This window comes from Bos indicus, chromosome 11, assembly GCF_029378745.1.
Source record: "Bos indicus isolate NIAB-ARS_2022 breed Sahiwal x Tharparkar chromosome 11, NIAB-ARS_B.indTharparkar_mat_pri_1.0, whole genome shotgun sequence".
Taxonomy (NCBI): Eukaryota; Metazoa; Chordata; class Mammalia; order Artiodactyla; family Bovidae; genus Bos; species Bos indicus.
Window position 1 is genome coordinate 98,798,639 of NC_091770.1, and position 16,305 is coordinate 98,814,943.

At 47.7% G+C, this 16,305-nt stretch overlaps 1 protein-coding gene across 10 annotated transcripts in view; it reads left to right on the plus strand.

Annotated features, from left to right (window-relative positions):
* Positions 1 to 4,039: 4,039 nt before the first annotated feature.
* The window catches only part of SPTAN1 (spectrin alpha, non-erythrocytic 1), a 58,330-nt gene continuing 46,064 nt past the window's right edge, over positions 4,040 to 16,305 (plus strand). For 9 of the 10 annotated variants that reach the window (XM_070799363.1, XM_019970958.2, XM_019970961.2 and 6 more), the window contains exons 1-3: positions 6,873 to 6,920; positions 14,433 to 14,672; positions 15,662 to 15,787. In XM_070799363.1, the coding sequence (XP_070655464.1) occupies positions 6,888 to 6,920; positions 14,433 to 14,672; positions 15,662 to 15,787 (399 nt within the window). In that variant the 5' untranslated portion in view covers positions 6,873 to 6,887. Of the gene's footprint in view, positions 4,175 to 6,872; positions 6,921 to 14,432; positions 14,673 to 15,661; positions 15,788 to 16,305 lie in introns of those variants that run through there. The other variant, XM_070799365.1, reaches the window with a different exon arrangement.

A 16,305-nucleotide genomic window follows, 5' to 3' on the forward strand; every position in this document is an offset into this window, starting at 1 on the left:
AAAGTGAAAGAGGAGAGTGAAAAAGTTGGCTTACAGCTCAACATTCAGAAAACTAAGATCATGGCATCCAGTCCCATCACTTCGTGGCAAATAGATGGGGAAACAGTGGAAACAGTGAGAGACTTTATTTTGGGGGGCTCCAAAATCACTGCAGATGGTGACTGCAGCCATGAAATTAAAAGACACTTGCTCCTTGGAAGAAAAGCTATGACCAACCTAGACAGCATATTAAAAAACCAGAGACATTACTTTGCCAACAAAGGTCCATCTAGTCAAAGCTATGGTTTTTCCAGTAGTCATGTATGGATGTGAGAGTTGAACTATAAAGAAACCTGAGCGTCAAAGAATTGATGCTTTTGAACTGTGGTGTTGGAAAAGACTCTTGAGAGTCCCTTGGACTGCAAGGAGATCCAACCAGTCCATCTTAAAGGAAATCAGTCCTGACTATTCATTGAAAGGACTGATGCTGAAGCTGAAACTCCAATCTTTGGCCACCTGATGCATAAAACCGACTCATTGGAAAAGACCCTGATGCTGGGAAAGATTGAAGGTGGGAGGAGAAGGGGACGACAGAGGATGAAATGGTTGGATGGCATCACCGACGTGATGGACACGAGTTTGAGTAGGCTCTGGGAGTTGGTGATGGACAGGGAGGCCTGGTGTGCTGCAGTCCATGGGGTCGCGAAGAGCTGGACACGACCGAGTGACTGACTGAACTGAACTCCTGCATTGTAGGCAGATTCTTTACCAGCTGAGCTACCAGAGAAGGCCCCTGTGCTAGAGCCTGGGAGCCACAGTTAAATGCTGGGTTTTTGTTGCTGTGCAGGCTTTTCTCTAGTTGTGGCGAACAGGGGCTACTCTCTGGTTGCAGTGTGTGGGCTTCCCTTTGCAGACCTCTCTTTGTGTGGAGCACAGGCTTTGGGGCACACGAGCTTCAGTAGTTGCGGCACGTGGTGAGTTCATTAGTTGTGGCTCCTGGGCTCTAGCACACAGGCTCAAAAGTTGTGGCCCACTGGCTTAGCTGCTCCATGGCATGTGAGATCTGATCAGGGTATGGAACCTGTCTCCTGCATTGGCAGGCGGATTCTCTACCACTGAGCCTCCAGGGAAGCCCCTAAAATAAAATTATCTTAAAAAAAATCATTACAGTTAGTGTGTTTCCCAATAGTTGACCTCTTGAATGACATGAAAAGGTTTTGAGACTACGTAAACGCCTAAGGGCACATATCAGTTCAGTCAGTTCAGTCGCTTAGTCATGTCCAACTCTTTGTGACCCCATCTGCCAGGCTTCCCTGTCCATCACCAACTCCCAGAGCTTGCTCAAACTCACGTCCATGGAGTCAGTGATGCCATCCAACCATCTCCTCCTCTGTTGTCCCCTTCTCCTCCCACCTTCAATCTTTCCCAGCATCAGGGTCTTTTCAAATGAGTCAGCTCTTTGAATGAGGTGGCCAAAGGATTGGAGTTTCAGCTTCAGCATCAGTCCTTCCAGTGAATGTTCAGGACTGATTTCCTTTAGGATGGACTGGTTGGATCTCCTTGCAGTCCGACAGACTCTCAAGAGTCTTCTCCAACACTACAGTTCAAAAGCATCAAAAGGGCACATATCAAAGCTTCCTAAAACTGCTAGAATAGAAAAAGGAGCTTGGAGGAGTGCCCCGGTGGCGAACTGGTTAGGATTCTGGGCTTTCACCACTGTGGCCTGGGGTCAATCCCTGGTCCCTGGTTGTGGAACTGAGAACCCACAAGTTGTGCATTGCAGTAAAAAACAAAAAGAAAACAGAGAAGAAAGAAAAAGGAGTTTGGATTCAGTCATCCCCCACTCTCCTCTCACTGACTTTTCAAGAGGCTGGGATGGACATGACTGGATTGGTTACAGAGCTGCTGTGCTGTTCTTTTATTTTTGTTCTGAATGAGCGTCTCTCAGAAAACAAAGAGGGCCAGTATCTGCTTTATCATCTCCCTCCCCACACCTAGCAGAGTGTTAGGCATGTGGGGAAACTGGTGGGAGGTGAGGGAGGCTGACAATAGAACACGGGCTTTTTCAACTTCTTGTTTCCAGAGCTAGGGCCAGATGTCGACCAGGGCAGACAAGTGGGTGGGCACTGCAGAGGGCTGGAGAGACTGGGTTTTGGCCATGGCTCAGATCAGACAAAGGATCAACGAGAGAGATTTTCGTTTCTGTATCAAGCTCTCTCTGAAGGTCTCAAATCTGTTTTGCATCTGGTAAATGCAGCCAACCCCAGCTATCACTAAGAAGCCAGAATGATTTAAAAGAAAAATCTTTCCTTTTTTTTTTTTTTAAACAGCTTCTGTCCATGGCCTTGAGACTCGTTCTTTGCTGGAGCAGGAGGTCTTGGGAATTTTGGAGAGCCATGATTGTGTTAGCCATTTTGCACCCAGACTTGAATACTCAATTAAACATTTTGCTGCTACCCACTGGAGGAAAGGCCTTGGACGCCATCAGCTGTTCCCAGAAATGCACACCCCAGGGAGGAGTTACCGGGGCCTGTTTTCTCTGCATGGAGGATTGCAGGAAATGCCTCACGGCCTCCTACGTTTTTCCTCCAGATTCTGCAAAGCTGCTTTTGGGGTGTGGCCACTCCTTTTCTTTTCTCTGCACTCTGGGGGAGTGAGGGAATAGGGGAGTTTTTCTTCATGATCAGGGCTCAAGCCAGAGCAGCTTAGAAACTTGATTGCAAATCCCAGTTACAGGGAAGAAGCCAAAACTACTGAGGACCAAGGAGGTCAGGGTTGGGCCCCGGGGCCCAAGTCCTGGTGCGGTGCCTACTGTCTTTATATTTATTTAAAGGGGACGCTGCTTAGTAACCAGCAGGCGGAGGCCTTCCTGAGTTGCAGAGCTCCTGGTCTGCCTGACTGCACAGGAATGATCTGGGTGTTACTCTCTATGGCTGAGGCCCAGCTGTCGCCAGGAATGGGGGTGGGGAAAGGGCTTCCTAATCGAGGGCTTCTAGTTACAGAGCCAGGCCCTTAAACTGCTAAGACTGTAAGGAACAGAAATTCCACAAATCCTCTCTTTTTCTTTTCGGCATCCTAGCGTCCACTATCACAATGCCTCCCTTTCCTATGGCAAAGCACACTGTTTAAGAAGGTTCTGACCGCCCAGATTCAAATCCTTGCTTTTCCTCTTGCTAGCTGCCTGACCCAGGGCAAGAGACCCAGGTTCCATATCAGAGTGCTCTTTTGAGGAAATAATACTTGAATCATAAAATTATTGCAAAAAGATTTTTTAAAAAGGTAACACACTTGAAATGTTCAGCATAGTGCCTGGTACATGAAGGAAAGTCAATTGTGGCAAGAGGAGTCTTAATGTCTTTGTAAATAGAACTAATGCATCCTATTCTACTGGCGAACTGTCAGAAAGCTCTTGATATAAGAATATTCAGTCATTAACTCTTCAAATCTCAGAATGACGGACCTAAACTGCATCCTTGCCCCAACCTCACCAGAGAGAAAGCTGACTTGAGTCCCGGGCACAAGTCTTCTCCTAGGGAAAGGGCACAGGAAGAAGAGAAGCACACGGGTGATCTCACCCTTTGGGACTGGGTGTTTTTCCGGATGGGGCGCGCAGCATCCCCAGGCCGACTGCAGCAATGGCCCTGCCCCGCCCTTCACTGCAGTCCTGGAAGGGCTCCCAGGGGCGGAGGGATGGGGGTGCAGAAGATTTTCTGCAGGGCGGGGAGGGGCAGGTCTGGAGGATGCTAGCTGCGGGGAGGGCGGTGCGGCTGGAGCACCTCCACCATCCTGGGCGGAGGCAGCGACCTCCACTGCACCACCAACCCCCATCCATGGCGCGCGCGCTCCTTGCCCATCCTCCCACCGCCCTGCATCGCCGCTTCGGCTCCGTCCGGGTGCGCTCGGCCCTTTCCGCCGGTGATCGGGCGGCGAGCCGGCGGGAGCTCCGCCCCCTTTGCTCCGCCGGCGCTGCCCGCCCCCCGCCCCTCGCGCCGCGCCCGGGCGCTTCCCCCGCGCTCGCGCCCGCCCGCCGCAGGAACGCGCGCGGCCGCCTATAAAAGGGGCGGGGCGCGCGCGTCGCCGCCACTACCCGCTGCGGAAGGGAACGGCGAGGAGCCGAGGCCGCCGAGCCCCGTCAGTTCCCCCAGCACCCCCGCCCCCGGCCCGACGCACCCACTGCCCTCACCCCCAGGAGCCGGTGAGAGAGGGGAGCGGGCGAACCCGGGGAGGGAGCGGGGCCCGAGGGCGGCCGACAGCTGGGGGGCGAGCCGGACAGCCCTTGAGACGGGGCGGGGCCGGCGCGCGGACAGGTGAGCCTGGCGGGCCTCGCAGCTCTCTCTCAAGTGGGGCGGGGAGCCGAGCGAGCCGGCGGCGACCGGCTGGCGGCGCGTGGGCTGCGAAGGAGCCTCGGGGCCGAGTCTGGGCGCCGGCCGCTGGAATGTCATTGACTGGGCGGAGGGGGCGGCGAGGCCGCCGAGTCCCTCCCCCCCGCACCCCACCCCACCCCACCCCCGCAAGCCTGACTGCTGCCCAGCCCGGCCCCATCCGGCAGCCGCAGGTGGGGCGGGGGCTGTGTGGCCCCGATCGTTTCGTTTCTCCCATCCTCCTCCCGTCAGAACGCTCCCCCGCCACCGCCCCCAGTCCCTTCCTTGGTGGGGAGCGACTTCAGCAGCTCCTTTTCCCTGCTCTCCGCCAGCAATGTTTACCCAGCCCTGGAAGGAGGAAAAGCTGGGAGTAAAGGGCTCTTTGACCTTAGTTTCATCCTCTGTGGCCGTTCTTTGGCCTTCTGTGGACACCGAAGAGTCCAGGACTGGCCATCTCCTTTTCTTTCCTGTAATAAACATATCTTCCTTCCCCAACTGTGATTGGCGTGTAGATAGCAGGAAAATGCGGCGCTTGACTTTGTATGAGACCCAAATCAAATAATTTAAAAGCTTTAAGAGTTCTCCCCCCCGCCTCTTGCCGAGAGACCAAGTCTTTTGAGTCGAGGACATAATATTATTTGTATAAAATTCTGCAGCCTTGCCGGTGTTGAATGACAGAGCAGCCTTTTGTTTGAAAGACGTTCCTGCGAATTTGGTTTAGACGCTTCCCAAAGAAAATTGCTTTGAAAAGTCTCTTTGATGTACTGGGATAGAATGTATTTTAAACAAAGGGCTTGTTAAAGTTAAGGGTTGAATGTGTTTTAAATTAAATGGCTCAGAAAGCTGGGTTGAGATGGTGCAACACCTTGTCAAATCTCTTTTATATAATAGATCCTAAACTACGTAGGCCCTTTGTTCTGTCTTCCTCATGTTATTTTAGAAGAACTTACCATGATGGCTGTCATGGAAGAAGAGAAGAGAGAGCATATGAAATATTTTCATAATGTGTTGAGAAATGGCGTCGTCATAGCAATTGGACTTAACTAAAACAGAATATCAAAGATGGAAGGGTGGGGGTGTCTGCAGCCAGGAAACAGAAAATCTGAAGAACAGCAGTGGGAGCACTCAGCTGTATGAAACCATGGAGCCAAGGTTCCAGCTCATCAAACTAGTCATGTATTTTCCCTTTTGTTTGCAGCTAATGTCAGCTTTTTGAAAGGTCAGATTGAAGTCCAAGTTTTAGAAATGTGCAGCAGGAAAATAAAAATGTGCTGCAGGAAAGGCCTCTGCAGGAAATTAGCTATAAGCCTTTTTTAGTAACTGGGCCAATATTACTCCCAGGGACCCTCAAAGTGTGTTAGCTGTTATCCAGGGATCTAGATGGAGAGCCAGTGGATTCGCTCTCTGCTGGACAGGTGTGAGGCAGGCCTGCAGTAAACCATCAGCTGGGTAACATTCTTTGATATGTTTTTGGTCTTTGGCAGGGTGTTTGTGGTAATCTTATAATTAGAGAAACCTGATACGTCACAGGCTCCGAATATGAGCTTGTCAGGCAATCTGATGAGCAAGTTTAGATGGGGAGGGCTGGTTTTTAAGTATATCTTTGGGTTCCCTGGGCTAGAATTTCCTCTGCTCTTCCTTTACCTGCCTTCTTCCCTGTGGGGGCTGCCGACTGCAGGTGCTGAGAAGTGGGTGTCAGGAATAGTCCACAGTCCTGGCATCGCTGAACCTGCGCTAAGGACAGTGGGCGCGAGGCCGGCCTTGTAATCTGTCCTTCGTGGGCTATGCGAGGACTCTGCTAGTCATGCGCCGGGTCTGCTGCGGTCCATCAGCTGTGGTCAGAGTAGGTAGCAGAATGCAGCATCCTGATGGCAAATGCTGACTCCAGGAATGCAGGGGAGGCATGCAGAGTGAGCACTTGGGGCCAGTGGACCCGAACAGCTGCACTTGTACCTCTTTTGCATGTTCCTTTCAAAGGGGCTTTGAACAGGAAATAGTGTTTTGTGAAGGAAGTGTCCCAGTAAACTAGGCCCAGGTTAGATTTCTGTAGCTTGAGTTCTTTCTCGTTTCTGATGATTTCACAAAGTTATACTGTTTTATGACTGAATGGAAAGGAAGACAGAAATCATCTAATACTGGCAGTCCTAGCTCATTTATCGGGATGTGGGTTGGGCAGGAGGGCATGTCTAGTGTTAAAAAGTATATTCAGGATTATTTGAAAAGGGGGGAGACTGAGACCCAGAAGAGGGTATGACTTGGCCAAGGCAGCACCTCTGCTAATACCAGGGAACCTTGGTTCTTTCTCAGGGTTTTTAAGGGTTTTTAAGCCCCTAGTGAGTTTTAGGGTTTTTAAGTCCCTAGTGGGATTTACAAGCTCTGTAGAATGAAAAGGGCGCTGGGAGAATATCTGAAATTTGATTTGTACCTGTATTCATGTATCTTTCAGGATCTGTGTTCTTCGTTTTGAAATCACTGTGTTCAGTTTGCCCTTAGAAGCTTGTTATCTTGCTCTCCCTGCTCCCTCTTTAGACACCACATTCTTCCATCATGCTGTCATCGTTTCGTAAACGCAGAGTCCAGGTATTTGAGCAGCATGCAGGAGATGTGTTACTTTTTCGGTTTGGCCTGGCTTGCAGTGAAGACCATATGTCGCAGAGGTTGAATGATCCTAAGAGAGGGGGTGGAAAAAATCCCTGCCTGCATGACCTTTCTGTTAAGCACATTGCATAGGATATGGGCTTTTGTTTTTTTTCTCTGCTGTTACTTGAACAAAAGTCTTAGTAGATTTATTCTCAAATTTGCAAAGCTTTTTGTTTTTTTACCTTCCTCTTATTAAGGCATGAATATATTAATTTCTTACCACTCTACTGGTGTTTGCATGTAGTGTTTGCTAATTTTTTTAATTTTAATTATGGTTACTTGGTTCTTAAGAACCAAGGGACTAAACACATTACCTTAGATATTTAGAAAGTATAATCTGAAAACATGTAAAAATAGTGTTTTTCAGTTTGACAAATATTGTAAACTTGGGTTTGTTCCCTGTTTCCATTGACTTACTTTTTTCGCCACAGTTCTTACAATGAAATGGAGCTTGCATTATCATGTTTAAAAAACTCACTATGTTTTTATACACGTACAGTATTTGAGTGTTTGCTAAATTGGACCTTTTTCCAAAAGAAAAGTGCTTAAAATTAGTGTCTTGATATCTCATAAGCAGAACCCTAAACTCTGCAAATTTCCTGTGATTATGGGTGATAAATCCAAGGCAAGCCCTTTTATAAATCAGACTGGATAATTAAGCAAGGTTTATAAAAATGGGCACATGATACCTTTTTCCTATTTTGAATTTCAGTAACAATATTTTGCACTTAAATACCTCTCATCTGAATTTTACAGGTTATAAAAGGTAAGTAGCAGCAAGGTAGTGTTTGAGGCATTCAGGAGTAAGTTTTCTCAACCATGTTTCTGGATTTTGATGCAGTGCAGTATGAATGAATCTTTTGCTGCTTTAAGCTGAATCCCTGCTCACCTCTGCAGAATCCTTCTAACAGGTTCAACTGAATTAACCAAGCTGAAGGCTGACGTGCACATCTACAATCCTGATTGGAATGTGGTTTAAGCAAAAATATTTCTGGCTTTCCCATGGTTGAAATTAAGTTATGTACTAGTTACCTCTCTGCTTACCCTCAGGCCTACCACTAAAATCTGTAGCTGAGCTGGTTTTGAGTCAGTTCACTTAATCTGAGAATCAATTAGCATCAGATTTTATGGGTGCTGGCACTAATTAATTCTTTGGTGCTTTGTTCTGGGGGAGCTCTTCCACATCCATGGATGTCGTTCTCCTGCTTTGGAAATGTGCTGGCTTTCTAAGCCAGGGAGAAAGGGCATTGTTGGTTCTGCACCTTTGGGCTCTGACTAAGCAACAAACACAAAACCGATGGATGCTTCCTCTGACCTTTTGCCCTGGGTGATGTTTATGAATTTTTCTGTAGAGCCAAATGCTCTCCTCATTCTGTTAGTCCCAAAAACCCCTTTGCCTGTGCAAAAAAAAAAAACAACAACAGTGTATCTGGTGTCCTGCCTGGGCTCTGAATTCATTCTGCAGTGCTCCAAACGCCCCTGTCCTCACGGCAAGCTCAACTGGCTAAGATGTTCAGTTCACTAAGATGTCTGCAGTCCCCACCCTGTTTCCAAATAGTGACTCCTCTGGCCTTGGACACAATTGTATTCTCTTCTGAGGTTCCATAGAGAAACTCTCCTGACTGGATTCTTCCACTCTCTGAGATCGAGTGAAGGTGTCCTAAGCTGCTGTTTCACTGCAGGTACCCGGTGTGCAGGGTTCAAAGCATTTGACCTTTGGTTTGAAAGTCTCTGCAGTCTTTTCCGTTGCTTAACAGTATCGTTCCCTCCCACTCCTTCTCTTCACTCTCCAGGGACAGACCCCTCCCCTCACACCATGGTTTTGTAGCCTCTGTGGATTAGGATAAGGCTTTACAGAATTCCCTAGGTACCAAGGAGTGCCTCAAATAGCTGTCTGTGGGTGATCATCAGGAAGACAAAGATAGGAATTAATGGCCAGCTTCTTTCGTAGGGATCGTTTCCAGTTGATAATGTGTATTAAGTTGGTGTTGGTTATGAGAAATCCTTCTCATGCATGGCTTTAAATTGAACTAGAACTTTCTAGCCAAGGTTCACATCTTTAGACACCCACTTTCTTCCCAGAGATCTAGCAGTGTTGTACGAATGCTGACAAGTCTTTTTGATTTATTATAATAGAGGACATAGTTGTAATTCCTGTGTTATCCCCTGTGCTCAATTCACATTACTTGCTGAATGATGCAGCTAACACTCTTGCTGCATTGCAGCATTTAAAAATAGCCAGTCTTCTCTAATAATTAGTTGCCAAAATCTGACCTTTTTTCTTTCAGTTACCTTAAATAGGAAGCTGTCCTTACACAGAGAATACATCCAGCCGTTCACTTCCCCTCCTTCATTCTCCGCAAACGTAGACCTGATTGACAAAATCAGAGTCCTTCTGGTGCTTTGAGATAAGCAGTCGGTTGATCACTGTCCTGGAATTTGGCTCCTGTGCAGTTTTTAGGCAGTTAGTGGAGTCTGTAGGTAGGTCTGTATGGTTGGAGATTGGTTTGTGTGTGTGTGTGTGTGTGTGTTTTAATGGCACATTTCCCAAAGTCTTCCTTTCTAGCTTTCAAAAGGTGTTAATCCCATTAAGGCTGGGAACAGCTCAGAGCTTTCTCTGTGGAGTCATCTTATCAGTCAGCTGCGAATTTCTGGCTGGGGGCGGAGTCCTTGCAGTGTGTGCAGCACGCTGGCAGACGGCAGAAAATTCCACCAACTCGCAGAGTTTTGGGCCAGAGGTCGTAGTGCCTTTGAGTGGCAATAGTTTGTTGTCGATAGGAAATTTGTTCTGGTGTTCAATGTAGTCTGTGGAAATGGCCCTCTTAGGAGCCAGAGAAACTGGAACTTGTATGGGGACAGCTCCCTGTCAGGCAAAGGGGTAGCAGGAGCTGCCTCGAACCTGTCTTTGGTGTCTGGTGTGATTACAGCAGAGGGCGAGCTCGGCTGGCTTGCAGATGCCCGGCTGCCTGGAGACTTGGCAGAGCTCCCACCTCCTGCCATCAGCTGATCTACTGCAGGAAAGAAAAGTCCATTCTTGCCTGCCCAGAGCACTTGGTATAGAATTGACTTGTTCTACTTCACTGGGGTGACAAAGAGGGCCTTTTAGGTTGGTTAATTTTAGCAGGGCCTCGCTGGACTGTCTCCCTGGATTGGTAGGGTCAGATGGGCAAGTGGAACCCACGCAGGGGGGCTTGCTCAGGGGGACCCTTTGCAGTATTATGTTGGGCATTCTTTTATTCATCGTAAAGGGCTGCTTTCAAATGTGAGCAGAGATTTCCATGACAGCTAAGGGAAGTGCAGTGAATCCTCTGATAAGGGGTGGCAGGACAGACACCAGAGACTGGGCATCTTGCAGAAAGGCACCCGCAGGGGAGCTGTAGTCACAGGCGTAACTACCTGTACATGCCTTGGAAACTTAAAGACTGAATCTTGAGACTTTGCTGGCAGTCCAGTGGTTAAGATTTCACCGTCTAGTACAGGGGGTGTAGGTTAATCCCTGGCCAGGGAGCTAGGATCCCACATACCTCATGGCCCAAAAAAAGCAAAGCATAAAACAGAGGCAATTTTGTAACAAATTCAGTAAAGACATTAAAACTGGCCCACATTAAAAAAAAAAAAAAAAAAAAAAAACTTTTAAAGGAAAGGCTCAATCTCAAAAAAAGTAATTTTGATTTTTTATAAAATAATTCATATATCCTCCTTCCTTTTTCCTCCCCTCAGGTGGTGATGGACAAGATAAGCGGTAGTAAAAGAAATTAAAAAGTAATGGCATCAGCTCCGATCATGTTAGAATCCCTGTTTCTAGCATGCTGTTCTGGGAACCAGAGCATCCTGGGTCACCCTAGCTCCACCACTTGCTTATTAGATGACCTTCTTTCTCCTGATCACTTAATAATGAAGTGACAGCAGCTTCTTTATTTCCAAATTCAGTGTGTAATTGACTGTCTAAATAGGTGCCAAGTTCTGTGGTCAGAGAGTAAGATAAGGTCTTTTTTTTTAATAGTTCCTTAGGAACTCTAAATTCCCCAGTCACTCAGTCATGTCCAATTCTTTGTGACCCCGTGGGCTGCAGCCTGCTGGGCTCCTCTGTCCATGGGGATTCTCCAGGCAAGAATGCTATAGTGGGTTGCCATGCCCTCCTCCAGGGGATCTTCCCAACCCAGGGATCGAACCCAGGTCTCCGGCACTGCAGGCGTATTCTTTACCATCTGAGCCACCAGGGAATTCCCTAGAGAACTTACCAAAACACAGGGGGAAAACAGTAATCACATGGCAGAATGGGACATGGTGATGCTCTAAGAGGGAGAGAGGGAGTGAGGGTGTCTGCTTCAGGACTGCAGAGAGGACAAGCTGCCTGAGGCTTGGAGGGGTTGAATGGTATTAACTGATCAGATTGGGGGAGGGGCGATGGAGAACATTTGAGAGGGAGTTTTCTGCTCAGGGAAGTGGACCCACCCAGGGTTGATGAGGGAGTCTGATGCAGGATCTGCCTGGAGCAGAAAACACAGGTGAATGAGTGAAGTGTTTACATTCTAGTAAATGTGTCGGACACGGTAGTGATTCTTGTCAAGATCCCTGTCGAAGTCAGCCTTCTCCCAAAGAAGCTGATGATCTAGGGCTGCAGCGTGAGCGAGCACCACCCTGCTCTGAACAGATGTTTAGTTTGCCCAGACCACCCTCAGTTTTTGGTATGAAGGACTCTTGAAGCGTGTTTTCAGAATAGAAACTACTGTTTCAGACACGAGCTATCTATTCATGATACAGAACTGTGCCTTTAAAAAAAAATTTTTTTTCATTAAACTTTATTTTGTACTGGGGTATAGCCAGTTAACAATGGGATAGTTTCAGGTGAACAGTGAAGGGACTCAGCCATACACGTGTCCATTCTCCCCCAAGCCCCCTCCCGTCCAGGCTGCCACATTACGTTGAGCAGAGTTCCCTTACCATACAGCAGGTCCTTGTTGGTTATCCATTTTAAGCACAGCACAGTGTACACGTCCATCCCAAACTCCCTAACTCTCCCTTCCCCCATCCCCTCCCACCAGCAACCAGATGCTCAAAACTGCCTTCTCGCACCAGATTTCCTAAGGTCCCACCCCGCCAAGGTGAAGAGTGCAGCTGTCCTGGGTGTGGGCCGCCCCAGCTCAGTCATTCAGGTCTGGTCATTAGGTTGACACCCCGTGGTGTAGCTTCAGTCAGCACATTCTAGCAGTTCATTCAGTCACAGAATTTAGCTGTTAACCTGAACAATATGGAAAATGAAACCCAGGTGGACTACTGAGCTCTCTCTTTACCTTCACCAGTGAACTTGGGGCTGCTGCTCCAGGAGCACTTAGCAAACATTTGTTCATGACCTCTGTCTGCTAGGAATCAGGACACAACAGATATTGCGTTGCTCAGTCTTAATTATACTGCGGGAAGTATATGTAAGTGCCGTGTAAATCTACAGAGAAGTGTGATTAAATCTGAGAAGGAGGGAGGGAAGAAGCGAGTGCAGCTTCGTAAGGAGGTGAGATCCTGCAGTTGCTCATTTCAGCTCGTATTGACCTGAAGGGGAGTTATCTGGACAGAGGAAAGACAGAACATTCTGGCAAAGGAAGCCTGAGCAACCAGCCTGGAGTCTTTAGAGAGGATAATGTGTTTGGGAGGAGGGTATTTCTCTGTGCCAAGAGGGAGGGCGGGGGCCATGGGTGAGACCTGCCAGTCAGGTGTGTTGGGCCAGGTTGGAAGGTCCAGCTAAAGTTTAAGATGGGTTCTTTCCTCTCTGAGACGGAGCCAGGAAAGGTTTCAAAACGTGGAAATGACGTGGCAAAGAATCTGTTTCTCTTCACAGTCAAACAAATAAATAAATTGGACTTTGTGGTAGGAAAATAACAACAAAAATAACTGGTTGCTCTGTGGAGAGGAACTTGGGAGGAATGGTGGGTGATAAGGCTGAAGTGCCGTCGTATTCTTTTCCCTCAGAAGACAGGTCTCCTCATAAAAAGATAGTCCTCAGAGTTTGCTGGGTGCATGCCCGTGCTTTTCTCGAAACCTCTTGAAGCTGCTTTAATCTCTCAAGAGCTGGAAACTGCCCGGAACTCAACAGTGCTGTTTAGCTCCCAGCCGATGGGGGCAGGGAGTGGAAGCGCACAGGGGCCTCCATACCCAATCCTTGACCCACTAATCCTTTCCTGTTGGCTGGGCGAGGCGAACAGATCATGGGAAGAGCTCTCAAATGTTTCTCAGGCAGCACAATTTTTCTGTCTTGTGTAAATTATGCAAAAACAACTGGAGAGACCATAAAGCTTATCTGGTCTTTTTTTTTTTTTTAAACACCAAGTTACAGACTCTTCTCTGTAGAATATAAAGTTAGAAGGGTCTTGGGACCATCTCAGTATCATCTGGCATTTTTAGTCGTTCTAGGAAATTGGGCTCAGGGCGGGAAGGCCGCTCAGACGAGGTCACGTGTTACTGACACGCATACTTGCTCATTGTTAGTCTGCACCTGTTTCCTTCTGGGCATCCTTCCTTGGTTAGAGGATAAAATGGCTTATTTCTGAGATGAGCAAGTACTGCTTTCTGGCACAAATAGGTCAGGTTTTCTTTTTGACGTTAAAGTTTGGTGAAACTGTCTGAAAATCCGAGTTTAAAGTTGAGGTGGATTGAGTGCTGTGGGGAAGTACCACCTACTCAATTGGCCTGAGTTTGTGGTTAACTGGAGCAGATAAGAGTCAGGTAGGACAAATTTTTCATCTTTCTTGTTTTTAATATACACTGTGATTTTTAATTTTGTGCACTCAGAGGAAGTAAAGCCCATTCGTTGCCCAGGCTCTTGGCACCCCTGTGAAGACTTGTAGGATTGATTTTTATTGCGGTAACTGAGAAATCCACTACTTTAGGTAAATTCTATTGCTTTATGATGTTAAAGACTCACTTTATTTTTTTAAGGGGACTTACTGTTTTATTTTTTAACACCGAAAAAAGACTGTTACTTTATAATCATTTCCCTTTTCTTCACTGAGTAACAGGCTGAGATGGAGAAAGATGGAAAAGCTGAGTTAAGAGTAAATGTTCTCTAATCTCCACACAATGAAATGCACAGGCCAGATGAAAGGATTTTTGAGTGAATTTCTCAGTAATTCTTTGAGCTCCAAAGTTGGTGTTTTTTTGAATTCTCAAAGCTCTGTAGAATTGACAGCACAGATCATAGTTCTTTCCTTCACGTCTCTCACCGGGTCTCTCTGCAGTGCTGGTGAGGTGTCCTATGAAGGACCCACGTGGGCAGCTGTTCTTTACGAAGCATGGGGTCTGGGCTTCACCGTTAAATCCTGAGAAGTGACGGCCTGCAGTTCATTTATCTGCTCAGGCCCTCAGAATTCTTTATTTCCTTCCAAGAGGCTAATTCCATTAAATCTCCATTCAGTCTATTTTGGTGTCTTGCACTTAACTCAGGGCTTGCTGCCTTTTCAGAAAATGGACCCAAGCGGGGTCAAAGTGCTGGAGACAGCAGAGGACATCCAGGAGAGGCGGCAGCAGGTCCTGGACAGATACCACCGCTTCAAGGAGCTCTCGACCCTGAGGCGCCAGAAGCTTGAAGACTCCTACCGATTCCAGTTTTTCCAAAGAGATGCTGAGGAGCTGGAGAAATGGATTCAGGAGAAGCTTCAGATTGCCTCAGATGAGAATTACAAAGACCCAACCAACCTGCAGGTACGTCTGAGATGCGAGCTCAAATGTCATTACTCAAAATTTGTACAAAGATAGGTACTGAGTTATAACCTTGAGAGATTGAGTGGCAGGGAGAATGTAGGCCAGACATCAGGAAGGACTGACTCACGATCCTGAAAAGCCCTTAGTGATCGTATCAGCGAGCACGAATGTGGAGTCCTGCAGGTTCTAATTCTCTTGTGGGGATGCTTTAAGCTGATGGTTCTCAGTCCACTGCTTGGCAACCATTGGTGATCCTTCAGTTTTTTTCAGGAAAGATCTGGGTTGATCTCTTGGAGTATGTGTTTTTGAGACAGGTATGCTAACTCACAGTGTTGTTGCTGGTGCAAGTTTATAAAGCTGTTTTTTTAAAAAAAAGACAAAGCCTTTCTTCTCGTTCATTTTGTTGAGAGACTTCTTTTTAGTAACTGGCACAGTGGTTGTGCCCGTGGTTCTTTTATTATGCCAGAGTCATCTGAGAAGAGAAAATGATGAATGCTGGTGAAGGGGCAGGCCCTGCCCAGCTCTGCATGTGATTATACAGAGGTACTGAGAAATGGAATGTAGTGAATCAAGTCAGTCAAAGAGTATGGCTTCTAAAACAAGCTAAAAAAAGTGTCATGTAATGAATGAATGTGAGTGGCTTAGTACAGGATAAACAGTACCTGCCAAGAAAAAGCTCTCAGTATGGTTCTGTACTTCTGAGAGGGATCGGATGTCCATAAAGGCTAGTTTCCTGATAGAGAAGCAAATGAGGATATTCTGTAGCATCTTGCTGTCTGCCAAGTTGCGGTCCTCGGTGCCAGGCTTCAGGGGGCAGGTGTAGACGCAGGCGTAATTTTGTGTAATTGAGGTGGTAGGGGATGGGTGGGATGCTGCGTGAGGGTCCATCATGAGAGGCAGTGGGATGCAGGCGGGGAGGAATAATCTGGGCGGGGGTTGCGCGGTGGGGAGCAGAAGGGCGTGCCGCTCACTTCACGATCCCCCGGCAGGGCAAGCTGCAGAAGCATCAAGCCTTCGAAGCTGAGGTGCAGGCCAACTCGGGCGCCATCGTGAAGCTGGATGAGACTGGTAACCTGATGATCTCAGAAGGGCACTTCGCATCCGAAACCATCCGGGTGAGTTGGGGCCCTGCTGGCGTGATGGCCTGCCTCTGGCTGGCTGGTGGATGGGTGTGGGTTAATGCTTACCTGTATGTTTGGGTTCCTGAGGAGATAGATTCTCCTAGTTTCTTAAAGGAATTTGTGAAGTACCCTAATGGAGCTCCCCGTAGCCTGCCTTTGTGATACAAAGACTCAGTATGCCTGTAAACAAGCATGTGTGCACTCGGTGAGGAAGTTAATGTTCTCCTTACAGAACAAACAAGGATGCAGGTAGACTGTGAGGAAGAGTGATCACTGGAGAGAAGAACATATTGGTGAACTTAGGGATTAGGACACAAAGATGAGTGGGATCAGTCACAGACACCGTCAGCTTCTGTGTCAGGAAGCTCTCTCTGGATCTCAGGGCCTTGCCCCAGGAGGGTTTACTGAGGTCTGGTCAGCAAGCCTGTTAAAGGTCTGGCTGTGAGGAATGACCTCACAGTGTGCTACCTGTTGGTCGGTGACCCTGGCTGTGTAACTGACTATGAAGCAGG